General features: G+C 46.7%; 1 protein-coding gene and 1 long non-coding RNA gene across 2 annotated transcripts in view; one reads left to right on the forward strand and one right to left on the reverse strand.

Moving 5' to 3' along the window:
* The window catches only part of LOC123629743 (neurotrypsin-like), a 32277-nt gene extending 18559 nt beyond the window's left edge, over window positions 1–13718 (forward strand). Inside the window, exons 7-11 of the mRNA XM_045539159.1 lie at window positions 305–446; window positions 1346–1551; window positions 4170–4248; window positions 7566–7638; window positions 11554–13718. Coding sequence (XP_045395115.1) covers window positions 305–446; window positions 1346–1551; window positions 4170–4248; window positions 7566–7584 — 446 coding nt within the window. The 3' untranslated portion in view covers window positions 7585–7638; window positions 11554–13718. The remainder of the gene's footprint in view (window positions 1–304; window positions 447–1345; window positions 1552–4169; window positions 4249–7565; window positions 7639–11553) is intronic.
* A 490-nt stretch (window positions 13719–14208) lies between these two features.
* Window positions 14209–17044, reverse strand: LOC123629771. Its single transcript, XR_006732232.1, has 3 exons — window positions 16818–17044; window positions 16247–16386; window positions 14209–14271 (listed from the first exon to the last, which is right to left on the reverse strand). It is a non-coding gene; the product is annotated as an uncharacterized LOC123629771 (long non-coding RNA).
* Between the last annotated feature and the right edge of the window lie 5742 nt (window positions 17045–22786).

Consider the following 22786-nt stretch of genomic DNA (forward strand, 5'->3'; position numbering starts at 1 on the left):
GGCGCAGTGGCTCACACCTGTAATCCTAGCACTCTGGGAGGCCGAGGTGGGAGGATCGCTTGAGCTCAGGAGTTCGAGACCAGCCTGAGCAAGAGCGAGACCCCATCTCTACTAAAAATAGAAAGAAATGATCTGGACAGCTAAAAATATATATGGAAAAAAATTAGCCGGGCATGGTGGCGCATGCTGGTAGTCCCAGCTACTCGGGAGGCTGAGGCAGGAGGATCGCTTGAGCCCAGGAGTTTGAGTCTCTCATGCTTCATGCTTGTTTCAGCTGTTCTAATGCTCTCGAATGGCGGCCTAGGTTTTCCTCTCCGACTGGTGTATGGAGAAAACAAGAAGGAGGGATGCATGGAGGTTTTTATCCATGGCCAGTGGGGAACCATCTGCGACGATGGATGGAGTGACAAGGACGCAGCTGTGGTCTGTCGGCAGCTTGGCTTTAAGTAAGGAAAGTTTCGTTCTTTGTGGTGGTTACTGGTGCCCATTTCTGACTTTTTTGTGCTTGTTCTAATGAGTTACTTCTTATCTAAAATTCGTTTATATTATTCAGCTGAAAATACTGGTAGCATGTTGATTTGATTCAGAATTATAACAAAGTAACAGGTAGAGTCTATGCAAATTTTTCTATCATGAGAAACCTTATGTCACGTAAGATACAATATTTGATACAATGCAAATGCAAATTTGATCCAATGACCATTTATTATTATTTAATATCATTAAATGAGTTTTACACAAAAAAGATTTAATTCTAAGAGAAACTTTAGAAGCATCTTTTTGGGCACAGGAATCTTCCATCACTAAGCATTTCTATTTTTTTCTTTTTTTAAAGTTAAATTATTTACTTATTTTTAGTTAAAAATTTTTTTTTTCAGACAGTCTCACTTTCTCACCCTGGGTACAGTGCTGTGGCATCAGCCTAGCTCACAGCAACCTCAGATTCCTGGGCTCAAGCGATCCTCCTGCCTCAGCCTCCCGAGTAGCTGGGACGACAGGCATACGCCACCATGCCCGGCTAATTTTTTCTGCATATTTTTAGCTGTCCAGATCATTTCTTTCTATTTTTTTAGTAGAGACGGGGTCTTGGTCTCACTCTTGCTCAGGCTGGTCTTGAACTCCTGACCTTGAGCAATCCTCCTGCCTCGGCCTCCCAGAGTGCTAGGATTACAGGCTAGGGTTTTTTTCTTTTTTTGACAGTCATGAAATAAATGGTTTTTAGCACATGCAGAGGCTAATTTTAATATGCAAAAATTAGAGAACGTGGAACGGGGGCACAGGCTGTGATTTGCTCAGACGCGTGATGGACTGACTCTCCGTGTGCCTAAGAAGGCTCTGTTTGCAGGGGCCCCGCCAGAGCACGAGGCGTGGCTTACTTTGGGGAAGGAGCAGGACCCATCCACGTGGACAACGTGAAGTGCACAGGACATGAGAGGTCCTTGGCTGACTGCATCAAGCAGGACATCGGAAGACACAACTGCCGCCACAGCGAGGATGCAGGCGTTATTTGCGATTATTCTGGCAAGAAAGCGTCAGGTAACAGTAAGAAAGGTGAGCCGCCTTCTGGGGCCCTAAGCAAGCCACAGGATGCTGACCCCCACCTCGTTACTCCAAGGAGGGCTTTGGTGACATAAGTCCCGTGCAGCAAGAACGTATGCAGTCAGTGCCTGCTCCTGGTGGTAGTATTTAGAGCAGTGGTTCTTGGCAAACTTGCCCAGGTGGGGCTTGCAGAGAGAGCATGCTCAGGGCTAGGAGCGGATTTCCAGAAACTGTGATCCCTGGGATCACCCCCTTTGTACATTCTTAACGGTTCCTATATTCCCTTCTTTGGATGAAATAAAGCTGTCCTTGAAGATCCAGAATTGATATTTCCGTCTTAAAAAGGAAAGCAATGGAAATAGAGAGATGAATCCAACAAAGGCACTTCTTCACTCTTATTTTATTCTGTTATATTTTTTTTTTATTTTATTTTTTGAGACAGGGTCTCTCTCTCTGTCACCCAAGCCGGAGTGCAGTGCTGTGATCACAGCTCACTGCAACCTCCAAGTTCTGGGCTTACACGATCCTTCCACGTGAATCTCTCAAAGTCACTGGGACTACAGGTGTGCACCACCACGCCCTACTAATTTTTTTAAAATAATTTTTTGTAAGGATAAGGTCTTGCTACATTTGCTGAAAAGAACAGTCATCTCTTTGTCTGCATTGAAAGTTCATATTTTTGTGCCATTGGCTTTTGTTAAGATCAGGTACATCTAAGTATTTGAGTATTATTCTTTTCTAAAACCTTTTAATAACTGCCAAAGACAGTGCAATAAATGAATGCAATAAATGAATTGGATGTTGGTTTTTTTTTTACGTTTAAAAACATTTTTTTCTTTTAAGCATTTTAGAGCATTCTGGATGTTGTTAATATGATTCTTCACTATCTGAGGAGCTTTTGAGTGTAGACAGAACATTGACAACTCCTTGTGCTTTATTTTTTTACATATACATATACATACACATAGGAATTGGTAAGACAGTTTTCTCTACATTCTGATTATTAAGTTCCCTTCAATAATTTAAACTACACTTACAAATTGAATATAACTGATTCTTTGGATTATGTCAAATCCCTGAAGTAGTTATAAAATATAAAAATTCAATAACTGTGAAATATTTTACTACACTTCTATGTAAACCTATTCTAAAAGATGAGCTACCGTAGGTTTGTTTCTTCATTGTTTATGTGTTTGTTTTTATGCCTTTCTGGAGTTGTGGCAATACTTATTTTGACTCCTTTCCATGGTTATAACAATGTTGCCAGACCTCAAGTAAAAAGATTTCCTGCTACACTAGCTAGATTACAGAAACTGGCTCAGGAACCGATTGATTTGATATTCACACTCTTGACTGGTGACTTCTATAAGGTGATTCAAACTCAAGTCATTGGTCATTGGTCATCTGATGGGGTCCTTTTATAAATGAACTTCATTTTGCTTTTTATTTATTTTTTATAACAGTTTGTGGGTTTAAATACATTTTATTCTCTTGCAATCTGGTGCTTTGTCTCAGAGTGATGTCAACTTCAGGTTTTGCTTGCTCACTGTTACATCATTCCTTTTCTTGGCATCATATACATTTAGCCAACTTGGAGCACTATTGGAAACTTATGTTTTTTTTCTAATATCCTATAATATGCAGTGTCATCTAGAGGACTCATATTCTAAGAGCTGAAGTTACAATTTGACAGCATGCCTCTGAGATCATTTGGCAAATTAGTCATCTTGGCACACATTGTCGGACCTCTTTCTCCATCAAGAAATAACGACTGCTAATTCCCCACTGGGCTCTCCTCTACCTGAGTATCATGGGGGACCATTAGTCCCCATGAGGTCTCGTGTTCTTGGCAAGATGCCCACCCTTCTGTCCTTACGCAAATGGAAAGACAGTGCGTATCTGTGCCTGATCCACACGTACTTAACCAAAGAAGCAAAGTACCTCTATATACATTCTCTTGCTTTCTAAAATTATTTTAAAAATTGGTCATATCTGTTAGATTTGCCCTTCTTTTTTACACCACCTTGCATGTCATTTTCATTGAACTCTTTTTTGTATGTTCCTGACAGAAGTCTGTTACCTGGGGAAGTTTGACTGTATTACCCATCAATACAGTTGACCACTTAAATTGGCTTAGCAAACCCTTTTCATACGTTAATACCCCGAGTAAACGTAAATTCAGATCGGAATTCTAGCCTGGGAATGTTTGCTCCTTTGAGTTACATATTCATCTGTGGCTTGGAACAGTGGTGTATTTGGAAAGTGAGTCATTTAGACCCTTACTGCCTTTGCCATTCTCTTATTTTGTTTGACATTCCTGAACTCCGGGACAGCTTCTATAGTTGGCAGCAGGACACGACCAGGACAAGGCACTAGACGGGGTCACACGACTCAGAAGCCCTAAAACCCCTTGGAGCTAAAACCTCATAAAATTTCCCATGTGTTTGCAACTTGCTACCATTTGGTCGAATGAGGACACTTTTTATCTTCATTATAGGAAAAGTTATCCTACAATTTGCAGAGAAAGGGATTTTGACATAGAGGAGGAAGCATCAGGGGAGTACAACACTTATTGTGCCTTTACCCCTCCATCAGCAGCGAGGGTCTAACTCCTGACCTTCCTCCTTCAGGGCCCCTGGCGTCTGTCTGTGGGCTGAGGTTACTGCACCGTCGGCAGAAGCGGATCATTGGTGGGAAAAATTCTTTAAGGTAAAAGGTTCTTTGAAGCAGATTTTCCATATTAAAGAATTATTTATATACATACAGCGTTACAAACTAGGCATGTTCTATTATTATAGAAGGGATTTGTTTCATTCATTTTATTTTCTAAACTAAATACAGACTGCGCTGATAATCACACTGTCTTTTGACCTGTGTTTAATTTATATAGACCCTGTTCTTCTTTTTTTTTTCTTTTTTTTTTTTTTTGAGACAGAGTCTTGCTCTGTCAGCCGGGCTAGAGTGCCGTGGTGTCAGCCTCGCTCACAGCAACCTCAAACTCCTGGGCTCAAGCGATCCTACTGCCTCAGTCTCCCGAGTAGCTGGGACTACAGGCATGCGCCACCATGCCTGGCTAATTTTTTTCAATATATATTTTTAGCTGTCCAGATCATTTCTTTCTATTTTTAGTAGAGACAGGGTCTCTCTCTTGCTCAGGCTGCTCTCGAACTCCTGACCTTGAGCGATCCTCCCACCTCGGCCTCCCAGAGTGCTAGGATTACAGGCGTGAGCCACCGTGCCCGGCCATCTCTTTTTTTTTTCTTAAGAATACTTTTGACTTACGGAGAAGTTTCAAGAACAGTACATAGAGTTCCCACACACCCCTTTCCCAGTCCCTCTGCGGTCACATCTTACATTACCAGGCTACCTTTGTCATACTTAAGGGACGGACCTTACTTAGCATCACTATTAACTAAATTCCACACGTTATCTGAATGATTTCACTAGTTTTCACCTTATGTCCATTTTCTCTCCAGGATTCCACAGAGCCCCTTGCATATCACATTTGGCTGTCATCTCTTCTTAGCCTCCTCTGTTCCATGACAGTTTCTCAGGCTTTCCTTGTTTTGGTGACCTAGGCAGCTTTGAGGCATCCCGGGCAAGCGCGTTGTAGAATGTGCTCAGTCTGATGTCCCTGTGAGTAGACGAAGGCTGCGGGTCTGTGGGGGAGACCACAGAGGTCAGATGCCTTCTTGTCATGGCCTCTCGGGTCACACTCCCAACATAGCTGATCACTGACGCCTTCGCCTTGATCACTGGGTCAGTGTAGCATGTGCCAGGGTTCTCTGCTGCGGAGGGCTTCCATGCTCCTGGGAAGGAACATGGGAAGGGCATAGCAACTGTGAGGGCTGGGAGGTCAAGGCCGCCTCCTCACATGCACCGTCTGGACTGCGTCCACACAGGCAGGTGCCTCTTTCCCCTTGGGCCTCCCTGGGATGGAAGTTTCAAGTGCCCTGGAGGCTTTGCCAAGCTTTCTCTTCCCTGTGCCATGATGACTGTGAACAGTGGCTCCATGGCCAGGACCCAGAGGAAGGACAATGATGACATGGACATGTCATGTGAACAAGAAATGAAGCATCGTTGTTTTGAGCCATTGAGATTTGGGGGTGTTTGTTACTGCACATTACAGAGCCTATTCTTTCTCAGGGAAAGGATCGTTGTAAGAAGAGATGACAGCCAAATGTGATATGTGGGAACTCAAGGGCAGAAGTCAGCAGGGTTGGGGCCACAGAAGGCACAGTGTGTCCATTAGTGGTTTACAACTCAGCCTGGGACACAGCCAGACATGGGAGGTCTGCTCTGATGTGATGTGGCCTCCGTGGCTTGATGGGGGGCCAGATACCATTAAATCCCCCTGTCACAGGGTGAAGCTCTCCCTTCTAGATCTCTCCTAATTACTGCAACACACATTGATTTTGTCATACATCTCATCTCAAATCAAATCATCACCTCCCATCAACCATAGCCAAGACCTGCTCCCGACTTTGTATTTCTGACCCTGGTATAGTCCTCTTCTCTTTACCAACTCAGAATCTTAGTATTATTTTTGGACACAGCTTCTGCTGTGGTCAATCACTTGTAGAGGTTCTACCCACAATGTTACACTGACTTTCAACTTTTCAATTCTATGGCTCCCTGTCCACTTCAGAACCTCCTACCCTTCTGTCTGCACCATTATGACAGATGCTATTTAACTTCCTGCTCTCTCTTCACCCTTCCCTTCCTCCCTTCCTGGTGTCTGTCTCTAATCTAAAGACCTGATCAATTCTTTCTACTATGCGAACTCCCTTCGTGGTCGACCATTGGTCTTCCACAGTCCGGTTTCAATCTACTTGCCCAACTCATCTCCTGTTACCCCTGCACCTCAAACTCACAGCCCAGACAGCCTGCTGGGCCCATTTTCCAAGTGCGTGTGGTTCTTTGTGAAAAGGTCCCTCTTCCTCTTATGCTTTAACCTCTTTTCTCCTTCTCCAAGTGACAGATTCTGGCAACCCCTCAATGCTTGGCTCAAATGTCATCTCTTCTGTGAAATCTTGATTCTTTTCCTATTCTGGACAGAATTAATCATTCCTTTTTCCTTTTCCAGTTTGGAAAAATCATATTTGCTCTTTGGTGTTTGACTCAAGAATCACCTCTTATTTTCCTTCTTTCTGTATTAGTTTACTAGAGCTGCCATAACCAATATCATGGACCAAATGGATTAAACAACAAGAATTTATTGTATCACAGTACTGGAGGCTAGAAGTTTGAGATCAACATGTTAGCAGGCTTGGTTTCTTCTGAGGTCTGTCTGTCTCCTTGGCCTGTAAATGTCCATCTTCCCTGTGTCTTCACATGGTCATCCCTCTGTGTGTGTCTGTGTCCATCTGTGTTCTGATTGCCTTTTCCTATTAGGACATCAGTCATATTGGATTAGGGCCCACCTTTGTGACCTCTTTCATATTAATTACCTCTTTAAGGATTCTATTCCCAAATAGAGTCACATTCTGAGATACCTGGGGTTAGGAGATACCTGGGGTTAGGACTTCAACATATGAATTTTGGGAATACACAATTTAGCAAATAACATCCTTCCTTCCTTCCTTTCTACTTCTCTCTCTCTCTCTCTTTCTCCGTCTCTTTCTTTCTTTTCTATGAAAAAGATAAGTTGAGCCCTGTACTTTCAGTAGGAATAAAGAGCAATGAATCCATGGTCCTTGTCCTCAAGCAGAGTCTAGTCTCTTAAAGGGGACAGGCATGTAACCAAATAAGACCAAGCTCCCTTCAGAAGGAATCATCAGGCTCCTTTGGGGCTCTGTCAGAACTCTGTATACCAGGCTTCAGCTAAAGAACTCCCCACGTTGTTCTAGAATGCCTTGTCTAGCTTCCCATTTCAGGAAGAAATAGTGAACTTCTTAAGGACAGGGCCACTTCAGTCATCTCTGAATTTACAGAGCCCAGAATTGTGCCTAATACATAATAAATGATCAACAAGTACTGGTTGAATTGAACCTAAATAAAGTGATGTTTTATTTTTATTCTTGAAGGATTTCTTGCTATGGATGAACTTTTTCAAGACTTAAAAAAGGGACAAGCTTCCTGGTTAAAGTCATGTCAAAGGTGGGCAATTACATCATATTTTGCTTTCAAACTGATAAAAATATGGATTCATATCTAAAAGAAGCAATGTTTCTACAATATGGGAGGGACGACCTCAGAGTTTTCTTCTATTTAGAAATCTCGGCCGGGCGCGGTGGCTCACGCCTGTAATCCTACCACTCTGGGAGGCTGAGGCAGGTGGATCACTCAAGGTCAGGAGTTCAAGACCAGCCTGAGCAAGAGCGAGACCCCGTCTCTACTAAAAAAAATAGAAAGAAATTATCTGGCCTACTAAAAAATATATATAGAAAAAAATTAGCCGGGCATGGTGGCGCATGTCTATAGTCCCAGCTACTCAGGAGGCTGAGGCAGGAGGATCGCTCGAGCCCAGGAGTCTGAGGTTGCTGTGAGCTAGGCTGACGCCACGGCACTCTAGCCCATGCAACAGAGCGAAACTCTGTTTCAAAAAAAAAAAAAAAAAGAAAGAAAGAAATCTCTCAGGTCTTTTCCACTGCAATGAGTTATGTATGTAAAAATGATAAGTGCAATGACAATATTAGTTACCTTTTGACATGAACCAAAAATAAAAATAAGCCTTATGCTCTGTGAAAATGACCAAGAAGTTAATCAGAATCTTACAACAACTTGAAAACATTTTGAGGAAATAAAAAAGTACAAAATTAGAAATGTCTGACTTAATTATTAAATAACTAAGCTTTAACAACTAATTTATAGCTTGAACAGTCGGGTCTAGTTTAAAGTTACTGGTGACAGTGTTTGTAACCGGCGGTTGCGTGGGATCGAGGGCACACTGTGATTGCCCGACACAGAGTCGCACTCTGTTTTTATGCAGAGACTGATGGTGATTTCCCCTCAGTCTCATCTCCGTCATCTGCCCAGGAGGCAGCTTCTGTGGGAGAATCCCGTGTGGCCATCTGGGGCTACTTGCACCCCGTCGCGGCCCAGGTGGCGGAGCTGCAGCTGGCCCCACTGCACCGGCAGCCGGGCCTGGCGGATGGGCAGAAACTCGAGAGCCGGGCAGGCCATGCTCTGAAGCTCCTGCTTGGTCACCGCCTTTTCAGCAGTGTCCTGCCCTTCCTTTTCCATCTTTTCGGGGTCTTTGTAGAAGTAGAGACCAGATGTGACTTCCCACAGGGATGGGGGTAGTGACAGCCAATACATACCACCCCTGGGAAGGGAAAGGCTGGGGGTGGCCGTGCTGTTGGCAGGTGCAGCGCAGCCACTGCTGGAGGAGTGACGCTTGACCCGCTGGAACTAGAACTGTGATGTGACAAGATGTCATCAAAGTAGAACAACGACAACAACAATAATACCAGCAGGCACTTACATAGCAGTTGCTATAAGCCAGGCAGTGTTCCGCCACTTTTATATATGTGAACACACTGTACGTTATTTTTTGTTTAATATCACAAACACGTAATATGCAAAAGACTATTAACTCCTATGCATTTCTAGTGAGATGCCGTTTCCCATTAAGTCTCTTAACAGATGACCAAAAAAGATAAAAAACAAAAAAAAGCAAGCCTTACGTTACGAGAGGCTATCAGGGACCACCCAGCAAACCTTTTTAAAAAGCTACTTATGCCATGTAATTGAGCTCATAGAATTTCCTTTTAAGTATCGAATATATTATGCGACCAAAATCCAAAGTGATTCTTATGAACAAACAGCACACAGCTAAACTGGAAAATTATTCTGGGACCTCACACTGTTACAAAGTTTTCCCTTCCACAGAAGCAGAATCTTCTTCCCCAGAACATCCTTCTTTATTCCTTATGAGATCTCTTAGTGCAGCTCAAAGCATGCTTGGTCCTCTGAGAAATGTCTGAGTAAACACAGCAGTCATTTGTCTTGGGTAGTGGCTTTCTTCCTTGCTAAACCTAATCAGTTCTTTTAGCTCTTCTTTATGTGAGATGTGGATAATGCATACGTGCATATAAAAGATACATTTACAAAAATGTGTGCACCGTGTGGTTTAGCAGGGGATGCTCTCTGCATGGCTACGCGAGTACGTGATGCGTTGATAAATCATGCACACGAGTCCTTGTGGGGCGGGCCCTGGTCAGTGCAACGGGAACACACTGCGTAGCTGACCAGTGCAACACAAGCAGCCTGAACAGTGCAAGCCTGAACCGCGTGGCTCCGCTTCTACACAGATTCTTCTCGATAAAACTTACCCTGACTGCACCTGCCTCTCCTGCCTCTTCTTCCACCTCCACCTCTTCCACAGTGAATATATTTTCTCTTCCTTATCATTTTCTTAGTAACATTTTTTTTTTAGAAATGAGTTATTGCTCTGTTGCCCAGGCTGGAGTGCAGTGGCACCGTCGTAGCTCACTGTAACCTCCGAACCCTGCGCTCAAGCGATCCTCCCGCCTCAGTCTCCTGAGTAGCTGGGACCACAGGTGCACAACACTGCACCAGGCTCTGACTTTCTTAATAATATTTTCTTTTCTCTAGCTTACTTTACTGTAAGAACACAGTACATAATGCATATAGCATACAAAATATGTGCTAATTGACTGTTTATGTCATTGGTTAGGCTTCCAGGCAACAGTAGGCTATTAGTAGTTAAATTCTGGGAGAGTCAAAAGTTATACGTGGACTTTCAACTGCATGGGGTCAGTACCCCCAACCCCCATGTTGTTCATGGGTCCACTGTACTGACACTGCCGGCCTCTCTTTTCCTTGGTGCGCAGTCAGCATGCATGTCAATTGCAGTTTTAGTTTCTTTCTTTCTTTCTTTCTTTCTTTCTTTTCTTTTCTTTTTTTTTTTTTTTTTGGAGACAGAGTCTCACTCTATCACCCTGGGTAAACTGCAGTGGCATCATCACAGCTCACTGCAACCTCAAAATCCTGGGCTCAACGATCCTCCTCTCTGAGCCTCCCAAGTAGCTGGGGACTACAGGCATGTGCCACCATGCCTGGATAATTTTTTCTATTTTGGGTAAAGATGGGGTCTCGAACTCCTGACCTCAAGTGATCCTCCCATCTGGGTCTCCCAGAGTGCTAGGATTACAGGCATGAGCTACTACTCCTGGCCTGTAGTTTTACTTTCTCCTAAGCGTATTTCGTTGCTTCAGTGTTTTTGTCTTTGGATCAAATTTATTTATTGTTTTGGTCAGAATTTATGGACAATCTGCAAAGCAGTAGCCATAGGAGGGATTGCCATGCTCGCATTAGTCAGGGTCCCAGGGAAAGAGATGATGCACTCAAAGGGGTCACCGAAAATACTTAAGTTGACAGACTATCTAGAAAAGCCAGGACAGGATTAAGGAGACCAACAACCTGTAGCAAAACCCCGGAGATAAGCGACAAGCAGAGGCCCTTATCACCTCTAAGCCTGTTGGGGACCAGGAGACAGGGACACTTACCAGAACTCAGGGCTCTGGCTGTGGAGAGGGGCTGCCGACAGAACCAGAGGCTCCGGAGGGGGAGCGAATGTCTCTGAGAGAGTGCACAGGCAGGAAAGCTCAGCCTCTCTCCACCCTGCTACGGACCAAGCCCAGCGAAAAGCAGAGATCTCAGAAGATGACAGGGGAAGAGGCTGGTCTTCTGGGCCACATAACAGGGTTGGTGGGCTCTGGAGGGACAAAGGAAAAATCCAGCCCTACACAAAAGGCAGGAAGAGAACGACAGGTTCCCAGAAAGCAGGGACTATGCACACGGCACCTTTCCATGACCACGTCCAGTGTCTCGTGCAGGGCTTGACACACACGTGCTCAACCAGGGTCTTAATGAACCCATGAATAGATTAGAAGTCAGATGCTCCTGAAATACAAGACGTTGCAACTAATAGGAGAGTACTCATGAATTCTGGCTTTTTTAGACAACCAACATGCCACATATTACTATTATTTAAAACGTCCTCTTCTAAAACAATATCTTTCTTTTATTAATCAACAAATATTAAAGGAGAATCTGATAAGTCTGGCTTTTCGGATCGTCCCTAACCTGTGCATGGAGGAATTGTCTTCAGAAGGGAGTTTCTGATGTCCTTAAGCACCTAAAATTTTTATAAGTAAATAAAAGCGCAAAGCTGTCCTGAAGAGAGAACCAAGGCTGCAAGGCGCAGCAGCAGGAGGCGGACTACGGTTCAAACCCTCACTCCACAGCCGGTGTTTCCAGGGGTGGGTCACCCGCTCTCCGAGTGCCTCAGTTTCTTCACCCATTCAATAGAGTATCGACTGGCTTAAAAAATATACAAAATAAAATAAAAATAGGAGTAATAACAGTACTACCTCTTAGACACTCCTTTCTAGCAACTGTCCTACCTTCATCAAATGCCATCATATTGCACAGTGCATGTTCCGATCAGTCAATAACTTCTATTGCTTCCGACAACTCAAAATCTCTTCCTTTAATCTGTCATTGTTTGTTCTCTCCAGCTGACCCCATGGCTTGGTTACTGGACTCTGCCTTACTGTCTAGCTCATACATTAATAAATGGGCACCTTAGCTCTGCTCTGCAGCTCTGGAGACCGTGCTTAGAGCAGGGCTGCCAGAGACGATGCAGACTTTCAAAATGTAAGTAAATACAGATGATGTTTAGATAAAATGCAAAGTAAAAAATTTGAATTTCAGACAGACAACCAATATTTTTTTAGTATAAGTATGTCACAAATATTGCACGACAACCCCAGATCGGAAGCCATCTTTCAAATCAACCTTGAGTTCTGAGGCGCTGAGAAGCACTGCTCAGCTCGTCCATTGTCACGTTGTCCCTCTTTCCCTGGGGCCTGAGCACTGTCAGGGGCGACCCTATCTCGCTCTGGGGAGGAGCGTGCGGTGCGGCGGGACGAGCTCAGGGAGTGGACAGCTGCCGGGCAGCCACGCGAGCCCAGGCAGCCCCAGCCAGTCCAGCAACCCAGCTCTTCTGGGAAGGAGGTTTAAACAAATACCCTCCACTGGGAAGAAAGAGATCACGGTGTCTGTGGGTTCTCAGTATTGGATGTGTATGTAAAGCTGTATGAAATCGTGTGAAGAGATTAAAATTTCAATGACCACCCTTTGCACTCTAAGGATCTATCAAAATTCCGCCTTGAGCTTCCTGAGAGAGAAACTTCCTTTCCCGTCTCGTTGATAAACCGACACAGGTTCTGTTTGCTCTGTAAATGTATGAAAAAAGGGCTGGCCTTTCAGTTCCTGGTTTGGTAAGGACTGTTGAGAATCTGGAAGTCCTTGGACAGGCTAATGAAATGGAATTCTGAAGACACTACCCGGAATCTTATCAAATTCAAAGTGAACTATAAATTTTTATCACTTTTTGAAACCCAAGTGCAAGCCCAACTAACCTGGAGGTAGAATTGGGCCTGTCCACCTGGATCGGGAATGGAGGCAGAGGCTGCAACGTGTCCCACGAGTCCGGTGGGGCAGATCCTGGCTGACGTAAGGAAGACTCATTGTTTTCATCTTCATTATCCGTAGAAATACGCCCCAACTGACTGCAGAAAGGTAATCGAACTGATCAGCAAATTCATATTAAATAAGGCATCTGGAGAAGATATTTTTGACACTCAAAGTTGTGTTTAAAGTTTTGGGTTCTAATTCTTGTCATTTTATTTATTACTGTTAACTCTGCAGATAATAATTTTACCAGTTTTATTTCAAAATGTAGTCCATCTTTTTTCTTTTAGAGCAATCGCTCTCACTCCCTCTCAACCATATACTTTTCCTCTGTGCTTACTTTCTGAATGTTAATATGAGTGGACTGTCCAGGTCAACATTCTGGAGGCAGCGGTTATGAACTGTCCTTCTACAGCCAGACGTTGTCCTGACCTGTGTCACATATTCACGTGATTAGTCCAAAAGCCTGTCTCCCCCTTCTCCTCCTACCTGCTCCCCCCACTGTGACCAGGGCAAAATCCCTACATTCTCTAGGTAAGCTGAATGCGTGCCCTCTGTTTTTGTAAGAATATAAGACAAGTTTCTACTCTACGTGGACGATTGTTTCATTGCATACCTTCAAATCCCCTGGCTCTGCTATTTCTAGCCTTTGGTTGAACTTGGAAAAAGTAACTTAACCTCTTATGTTTTCTCACCTTTCAAATGTAGAAAATAAAAATTATCTCTGAAGTTGTCTTGAGGCTTAAAGAAAATCATTTTAAACACTGCTGAGCACGTGCTAGAGGCTATGACAGAGTCATGGTCTTCACTACGGAGCTGTGAGCACGTGGAGCTCTCAGGTCTAAGACTCACTCAGTCAGGGGCGCCCTGTCTCCCTCTGGGGAGGAGCGTGCGGTGCGGCGGGACGAGCTCAGGGAGCGGACAGCTGCCAGGCAGCCACGTGAGCCGAGGCCACGCTCGTCCAGGCAGCCCCAGCCAGTCACCGAGCAGGGCAGGGTACTCAGGCCTGGCTACTCCTGCCCACCGTAGGGCTGCCTTGAAGGGCAGCTGGCTCTGGAGCTTCCCCTTGGATTGATAGAGTGTCCCGTATGTGTCACCACCTGCGGTCACCCTATCCAGACTACTGTCTCCCCTTTATCTTCCCCACACGTTACTCCCACCACGAGCCTTCCACTCTCTTTACCCCATCTTGCTGTGTACTTCCTGGAGAACTGACACAGCGAGGACAAGTCCCCCATACACACCACGCTCAAATACAAGTTCACACAGTGATGGCGCCTGGTACACCTGGAAGGGAATAAAGATGGTAGGATTGGGTCGGATTAATAGTTGACCCGTGAACAACACAGGTCTGAACTGCAAGGAACCACTCACATGCAGATTTCCTTCCACCTCTGCCACCGCTGAGACAGCAAGATTCACCCTCCTCTTCCTCCTCCTCAGCCTGCTCAGTGTGAAGCCATGAGGATGCAGACCTTAGGATGATCCACTCCCACTGAATGAATACTAAACATATTTTCCCCTCCTTATGATTTTATTAATAACATTTTCTTTTCTCTAGTTTACTTAATTGTAAGAATACAGTATATAATACATATAACATGCAAAATTTAATCACCTATGTTATCAGTAAGGCTTCTAGTTAACAGTAGGCTATCAGTTGTTTTGGGGGCATCAAAAGTTACACATGAATTTCTGACTGTGTGTGGGGAGTGCTGGTGCCCCTACCCCTAGCATTGTTCAAGGGTCAACTGTACTGTTAACAAGCAAAGACCTATATGTATGTGGGGGGAGAGAGAGAGAGAGAGAGAGGGAAGGAGACAGAGAGAAAGAGAGAGAGAGACCCGAGAAGGAAGGAATGTGGAGAAAAGGAGGTACCCCTGCTCCAGAATTCACCCCTTGAGCTCTTTACTGAAGAGCTCAGAGTCTCAGCCGAAGCAGTAGAACTTCACCTGTTGACTGTATCCCATGCCCGGCTAGAACTCTAAAACTGTGTTGAGCTGAACTCCTGATCCCATACCTTAGCCAGCCCTGGGCCTCTGAATTCCCAGTATCTGGCGGGTTTTCAGAAGTCTGGTAACCATAGCAACTATTAGCATGAGAGATTTTCTTATCTAGAACTCCTGCCTGGTTCCTTACTTTGTCTTATTCTCACAGTTGTCCTTTAAGGAAGGATTTTTTTTTTCATTGAGGAAACTATAGCCTAGAGAAGTTGAGTAACCTGTCCCAGTTCTACCGCAATTAAGTAGCAGAGCCATGAGTTTGAGATTTTTCTGTCTGACCTCTGACCACTCTTACACTGTGTCCCTTTAGGGAGACTGTACTAGCAAAGGTATTTACACCCGAACTAAATCTCTGATGCACAAAAGAGCAGGAACAAGGTTTATCCTTTACAGTTAAACCCAAACCAGTCTGAAAGTGAGCAATTTCAATGCAAAACTGTTTTATAGTTTCAATCTTGTTGACAAAGTCACAGGCTGTAGGTGGCCTATCATTCGGTGACTCTGCACCTGCTCCCCCCTTTGTCAGCTCTGCCCATCGTTGGCTGCGTCCTGCGTGCCCCGTCTATGGATCACACGGGCAGAGAGTCTTCTGCTCTTGTAAACTTTTGGAGCCACAGATCTCCCAGCTCCCACATCCCTCTCGAAAGTATCTGCAGATGCAAGTCCAGCCAGAATCATCTCATGATTAACAGGCCAGTGGAGACTGTCTTTGTGTTGCTCATGTAGCCTGTTCAGCAGATTGTGCTAAAGGGTCGCGACCCACCTCCTGTGAGCTGCCCACTCTGCTGCCAGCCCCCAACCGTCACAAAATATTCTGCTTCTTACGGTCCATTTCTCCACGACCACAGGAAGCTCGAACTGAGCTGTGCCGCAGTTGCATAATTAGTTCAGCTCTTGGAAAACTGTGCTTCCTGAATGTTTTGCCAGCTCTATATGGAACTGAAACTGTGTTTTATTCTCAGCACAACCACAGCCTAATAGGTTACAAACCTTTAGGGATTGCAAATGTATGGGAGGGATTGCTCCCTCCGTCCCAGTAACTGCATTCTCCCCTGCTCAGGGCCTCTGTGAAGCAGGGTCCAGTGAAAGCTTAGCCTCGTGAGATGGAGCCTGACAAAATCCACCTGCCTAAAGTTCATCCTGTCTATGCAGAAACTAGCCTTGACTTCAATTTTCTTATACTACTGGAAATAAGGAAATGGGGTCTGATAAAATGTCCTATGTTTGTCAATTGTTTGTACAATATGATTGACACTTACCAGGGATAGACAGGCCATGGGGGACCTTGGTCCTGTGAGCCCTGGGGGCATTGGAGATGGGGAGGAGGGCTGGCAAGAGTTGCTTGTGACAAAGTCACTTCATGGAACATGGAAAGGAAGTCATTTCTCCTCCAGGGATCCTGGCAAAATGTGGAGTGAAGAGGAGAGGCCAGAAAGCTGTGTAAAGGTCTTCCAGGAACAACCTCCAAGACCCAAGTGCAGATGCTGGAGCCTCCCCTTGGCCTGATGGTGTTTCCCGTGGCCACGGCCCACCTGCGCTAGTGCTCAGCGGGGTCCGGCTGTCTAGGGGCTCACCAACCCTGACTCTTCCCGGCTCCCCAAGACCTTGCACCAGACTGCAAGCCCGGGACATAGCCTTTTTGCTATAAAAGAAGGATCTTAATTTCCAAAGAAAGCACTTGAGGAACAGAAGAGCAGGTTTCTCCCCTATATAAGCAGAATAACTTTAAAACGGCACAAAAAGGAAGAATTTGAGAGAAATCATGGCAGACAGTCAGCAGGTTTTGCCTCTGGAATAAATACAAATGCCCTCATCTGTTTACCCGAGTACCTGGGACCGGCCGGTGGTGGGTGGGGCTGACTGGCTGGCTACATCCTTCCGGAGGGTCTTCCCATACAGGAGAGTCTGGAAGACTAAAAACTGCATTGCCTGGAGTCCCCTGCAGCTAGCACTCTCTAAGTTCCTGGGATTTTAGAGGCAGTCGAAGCAGAAGCAGCTTTAAGACTGTGTGTTCCAGTGTTAATTCTCCCACTTTGAGAGGTTGAGAGGCAGTTTGGGAGGTGGCAGGAAACTCCTGATTTGGGGATTAAAGTTCTGGCTCCAATGGCTGCCTAAGAATGAGTCCGTTCTGTGAAGTGCTGAGAGTCATTCCTGAAACCCTGGGCTGACACTCACCCCTCCAAACCTCCTAACGATTGTGTGAGCGTGTAATTCCCTGTATTCAATCCCTTTCTGAGTAACAGACATAAAGGTGGCTTCTGTTCCCTACTGATACAAATCCTTAGTCAGAGACCCATCTGGTCCAAGCTTCATCTTTCCTTACTTATTCTATTCTTACTTCTCAAATTGTTTTTGAGGTTCTCTTCTTATCCAGCTTCACATTTTATTTACCCCTGGAAAAAGCATACATTTGAGAGTTCAGTAGATCTTGTTTTAGAATCTCACTCTCCCACTGATAATCCGCGTCACCGTGGGTAAAGTTTTTAGTCTCCAGCCTCTGTTTTCTGGTCTCTAAAACATGCCCAGGGGCACCTTTCCTGTCAGTCGGGGTGCAGCTCAGGAGAGAAGTCCTGGAGGCCCCTAGCAGGACAGAGGGTAGCACTAAACCGGTCCTTCCCACAGTGAGCTCCACGGTCATCAGTTATCATTTCCAGTGTTGGAGACGGTCACTGCCCCACCAGGGATACACAGCCCAAGCCCCTCTTCAGTAGTTGGGGTGAAAGAGAAGCTCGGTGTAGGGTCTTTCCTGTCCCCGTGTCCATGGGCTGGATGGCACACATCTCAGCACCCGCGTGATGTCCCCAGAGCTTCATGGTGACACAGCCTCTGCTCAGTGCCCTGCAAAGATGTGGACTCCTCACCCCTGGGGATCTGCTCTCTCAGGCCTTGTCTGAGTCTTGCTGGAGTCCACGTGTACGTTGTCCAGTTCGTTTCTGTTTCTTTTTCTCTCCTTATATGTCTCTCTCTCCTTCGCTCCCTCTTTCTCCATTTCTGCGTTTTCCCACTCCCCGCGTCTGCTCATCGTTCTCTTTCTCCTACGGGGTGTCCGGCCCCCGCTCTGTTGCAGTGTCTGTCCCACTTCCTGTCATTCCTTCTTCCCAAGTTTGAATTGTCCGCTAACTCCGTGTGTTTCTGCCTCTCTCTTCCGTGTCTCTGTCCCCCTGCGCTTTCCCTGTCCTGGTCCCTCTTCCCCTGCTCTGCCGTCCCCTGAACTCGGCCTCCCTCAGCCTGCTGAGCTCCTTGCCTGCTCTGGGTCCCCCTCTGCTCCTGTCACTCCTTAACCCCCACTCTCAGTCTGCAGCATCTCCCCGCGCAGACGACTTCTGCTTCTGGCGGCGCACCCTCCCCGTCCCCGCCCTTCCTCTCTGCTCAGCTCCCTCTTCTCCCTTTGCTTTTCTCCTGCTTCTGGCGCCGAGTCTGTCCTTCACTCCATTGTTTCTCCAAGTGCACAGGCTCTGTCCCCTGCTGTGTGTCGCATTCTTCTCCCTCACAGGCGTTCTAGTTATCCCTCCATTACTCTCTGTTTCTGTCCCCCACCCAGCCCAGCGCACATTCACGGGTGAGGATAAAAAAGATATTCATTGCCTGGAAGAGTAGCTCAAGCACGCAAACACGCCACAGCGAGCACAGCCGGTGGGATGTGATTTGTGCAGAAGAAACACAGAGGGTCGCCAGACAGGCGCAGGTCACTTCCGCCAGCACGAGAGCCGAGGGCCTGCCGCCGTGGCGAGTGCCCTGGGGACAGCCAGGGGGCGCAGGGTTGGCCCGAGGGGTCACAGGAGGGGGAAGCAGAGAGAGGGGTGGGGTCTGCAGAATTCCAGGGTCAGGGAGGAGCCACACAAAACACTTGAACCCACCGACCTACCCACATGGTTGTGTGGGGTGAGGGGGAGGAAGGGCGTCACCGAAGGGCGTTAAGCAGGAAAGTGACAACACAGCGGATGTCTACCTGGACCTACTGCAAAGAAGCAGGGGTGGGGTGTCGGGGGTGGCTCTGACTCATCTCGGAATGATTTTAACACAGGATAAACGTGGATCTTAAGCAGAGCAAACAGGACTCAGAAAAACCCCACGTGACACCAGGGCCGAAGGGGTTTTAACACACGGGGCAGCTGCTGACCCCTGGTTGTGACTGACCGGGGGCCTGGGTGACCCGGAGATCACACACCTGACGGCTCAGCTCCGCCCTTGCTCTGCCAGGTGCCTGCCGCTCACCTCAGCCATGAACCTCTCCAGAGCAGGGGCGATAGGAAATCTGCAATCTTTGTCCCCAAGCTTCCCGGGGTATCTGGAATATAGTAAGGCCGCAACATGAAATAAAGCCATCTCCCCCAGCTCCTTTCCCTGTGGACAGACAGCCACTCGGAGCTTGTGGCCCCTGGGGACTCCGAGCCACACGCGCCTACAGGCTCACCGCTCCCTCTGCGTCTTGTCTCCAGGACTGTGGCCCGACAGGGCTTTTCCACATGCAGCTTCTCCATGTCCGGATCCTGCCCCGCAACACCCCCGGCATCTCCTCTCCACACCGTCGTCAGCGGGCACTTTGAAGCAAAAATCGCTTGAAATCATCAACTGACTTCCATCTTAGGAAATAACCAAAAATGTGGACAGAAATGACTACAGAACAGTGTTAGATCCAATATTCAATGTCAAATTTTGTGCTTTATGGTTCTGAGATATAAACCCCCAGCTAGAGAAAATTTCTAGTGTTAGAGCCAGATTCCCTCGGCCCCGGGAACAGAATGACAGAGTCACTGAGGCTGTAAAAGGCAAAGGAGTTTATTGACTAGTTCGAACTAGGGTCCAAGCCCCGAGCACCAACGCAGTGGTCTCTTTCTATGGGCAGGGACCCCGCGCAGCGGGAGTACAGGTCTTTTATATATATATATATATTTTTTTTTTAGCTCTCTATCGCAACCAAGCGTTTAAGCAAGCAAGCCTTGTATACAAAAGCGGACTTTGGCTGTTAGCTATAAGTTAGGCAAGCAGGCCTTGTATACAAAAGCGGACTTTGGCTATTAGCTATAAATTAAGCAAGCAAGCCTTGTATACAAAAGCGGACTTTGGCTATTAGCTATAAATTAAGCAAGCAGGCCTTGTATACAAAAGCGGACTTTGGCTGTTAGCTATAAGTTAGGCAAGCAGGCCTTGTATACAAAAGCGGACTTTGGCTGTTAGCTATAAGTTAGGCAAGCAGGCCTTGTATACAAAAGCGGACTTTGGCTATTAGCTATAAATTAAGCAAGCCATCACAGAATTAACTAAAATGTTGTTTCAGTCCTGTTCTACATTTTCCCCCCTTTTCTTTGTTTATACGAGCACTCCTGCTCGTATTTGGTTTATGGGCCTCTTATGTCTTTTATTTCTAAGCTCTGGTACTGCTGTCGCAAAACCATTAATTGTACAGTGTTAACCCGTTCTTTTACAAAGGCAACCAGCCTATTTAGGATACATGGCCCGAGAGTGAGAATGAGCAGGATTACAATTAGGGGTCCTAGTATAGTGGAAAGCAAAGTAGTTAGCCAAGGGGAGCTATTGAACCATGACTCAAACCATCCTTCTCTTTGTTCACGCTCACGCTTTCGCTTTGCTAGTCCCTCTCTGACTTTAGCCATAGTATCTCTAACTATTCCAGTGTGGTCAGCGTAAAAGCAGCACTCTTCTCCAAGGGCCGCACATAGCCCTCCTTGTTGGAGGAATATAAGGTCCAGTCCCCTCCGGTTTTGCAGCACCACCTCAGACAGTGAGCTTAGGGATTTTTCTGGTTCGTGAGCACGGCCGGACAAAAGACATTTCGATGAGAAGAGATTGGACCTGCCATTTCCACTCTTTATCATTGGTGGTCACACATCTCCAGGATGCACAGTAGAGGGACTCAATTCCCCCGCATGTGCGTCTCATTTTTCTTGTTCTAAATCCACAAGCATCTTTGTTCCAGGCACTTCTATCACTGGGCCACACGAGTCAGTCTGGTCTTCAGGGGATTTTTTGGATCTGCTGAGGCCCTCCACTGATCTTGCTGCTGCTCTTGTTCATCCTTGCTGGCAGGTCTCACGTGAGAGTGGTGTATCCAGGTTGCCACACCATCAACCTTTAGGGCAGTGGGGGTGATAAGAATAATCTGAAAAGGTCCCTTCCACCTGGGCTCTAGGGTTTTGTTATTATGCCTTTTCACCCATATCCAGTCTCCCGGCTGGTAAAGGTGCCCAGTATCCTCTCTCTTCCCCTCTTGGGTTGTCTGGTAAAAAGCTTGGAGCGCAGGCCAAATCTGGCCCTGGACTCGCTGTAGAGCCTGCACAGCCTGTAGCACCTCTTTTGGGGCTTTAGGCGCAGCCCCAAAAGTTATTTTTGGCACTACTGGTGGAGGAGCACCATACACAATCTCAAAGGGGGTTAGGCCTAAATGATAGGGGGTGTTCCGTGCTTGGAACAGGGCGAAGGGAAGGAGGGTCACCCAGTCTCCGCCAGTCTCTAGGACCAATTTAGTCAAAGTCTCCTTCAGGGTTCTGTTCATTCTTTTTACCTGCCCTGAGCTCTGGGGATTATATGCACAATGTAATTTTCAATCTGTCCCCAGTGCCCGGGCTAGTCTCTGACTAACTTGACTTGTGAAGGCTGGTCTATTGTCAGACCCTATGCTCTCTGGCAGCCCATACCTGGGAACTATTTCCTCTAATATTTTTTTTTGCCACTATTAAAGCAGTTTTTCCTTTAGTAGGAAAGGCTTTTACCCACCCTGAGAAGGTATCTACCATGACCAGTAAGTATTTGTACCCATATTTCCCTGGTCTTATCTCTGTAAAATCTATTTCCCAAAACAACCCAGGTTGCCTCCCCCGTTCCCTGGTACCTGTATGGGTCCCTCTGACCTTCCCCGGCTGCATAACCTGGCAGACACGGCAGTTTTTGACAATGTCCTCTGCCGTCTTCTCTTGTGATTTGAATCTGAGTCGTGCCGTGGCCAGCAGCTGTAACATCTTCTTTTTGCCAAGATGCGTTGTCTGGTGCAAGTGCCCTAGTAGGTGATTCCCTAAGGCCTCAGGGACTATCAGGCGATGTTCTCCGTCTTGGAACCAGCCGTCCTTGTTCGGCGTCGCCTGCAGCCTTTCTGTGGCCCACCTTATGTCCGTGCTGGAATAGTCCGGTTGGGGGGCATCTTTCCCATCCCAGGGGGCGGCAAGCTTAGATGCAGAACATCGGTTAGTACTGGCCCTTCCGCAGCCCTTTTTGCCTCAATGTCCGCGGCCCGGTTGCCCTTGGTCTCAAGGGAGTCCCCCCTCTGGTGCCCCGGGGTATGGACTACAGCCACTGCCTTGGGTAGCAGGATGGCTTCCAGTAATTGGAGTATCTCCGATTTGTGCTTAATTTCCTTGCCTTCAGCTGTAATGAAGCCCCTTTCCCTATAGAGAGCTCCATGTATATGTACTGTCCCGAAGGCATAGCGGCTGTCAGTATACACCGTCAGCCTCTTCCCCTGGGCCCGACGAAGGGCTTCTGTCAATGCAACCAGTTCAGCCTTCTGGGCCGAGGTCCCCTGTGGAAGGCGTGTGGCCCAGATAAGCCTGCCTTGCTCATCTACTATGGCCGCCCCTGCATACCTGTGTCCGTCCCGGACGAAGCTGCTCCCATCCGTGAACCAGATCAGGTCGCTGTTTGTGAGGGGGCGGTCTTGCAGGTCACTCCGGGCCATCTGGGTCTCGGCCAGGATCTCAAGGCAGCTGTGTTCAGGCATTGTTGGCACCGGATCTGGCAGAAGCGTGGCTGGGTTCAGGATGGCAGGAGTCCGGAATCCGATGCAA

This window comes from Lemur catta, unplaced genomic scaffold (genome assembly GCF_020740605.2).
Source record: "Lemur catta isolate mLemCat1 unplaced genomic scaffold, mLemCat1.pri scaffold_41_ctg1, whole genome shotgun sequence".
NCBI classification, from domain to species: domain Eukaryota; kingdom Metazoa; phylum Chordata; class Mammalia; order Primates; family Lemuridae; genus Lemur; species Lemur catta.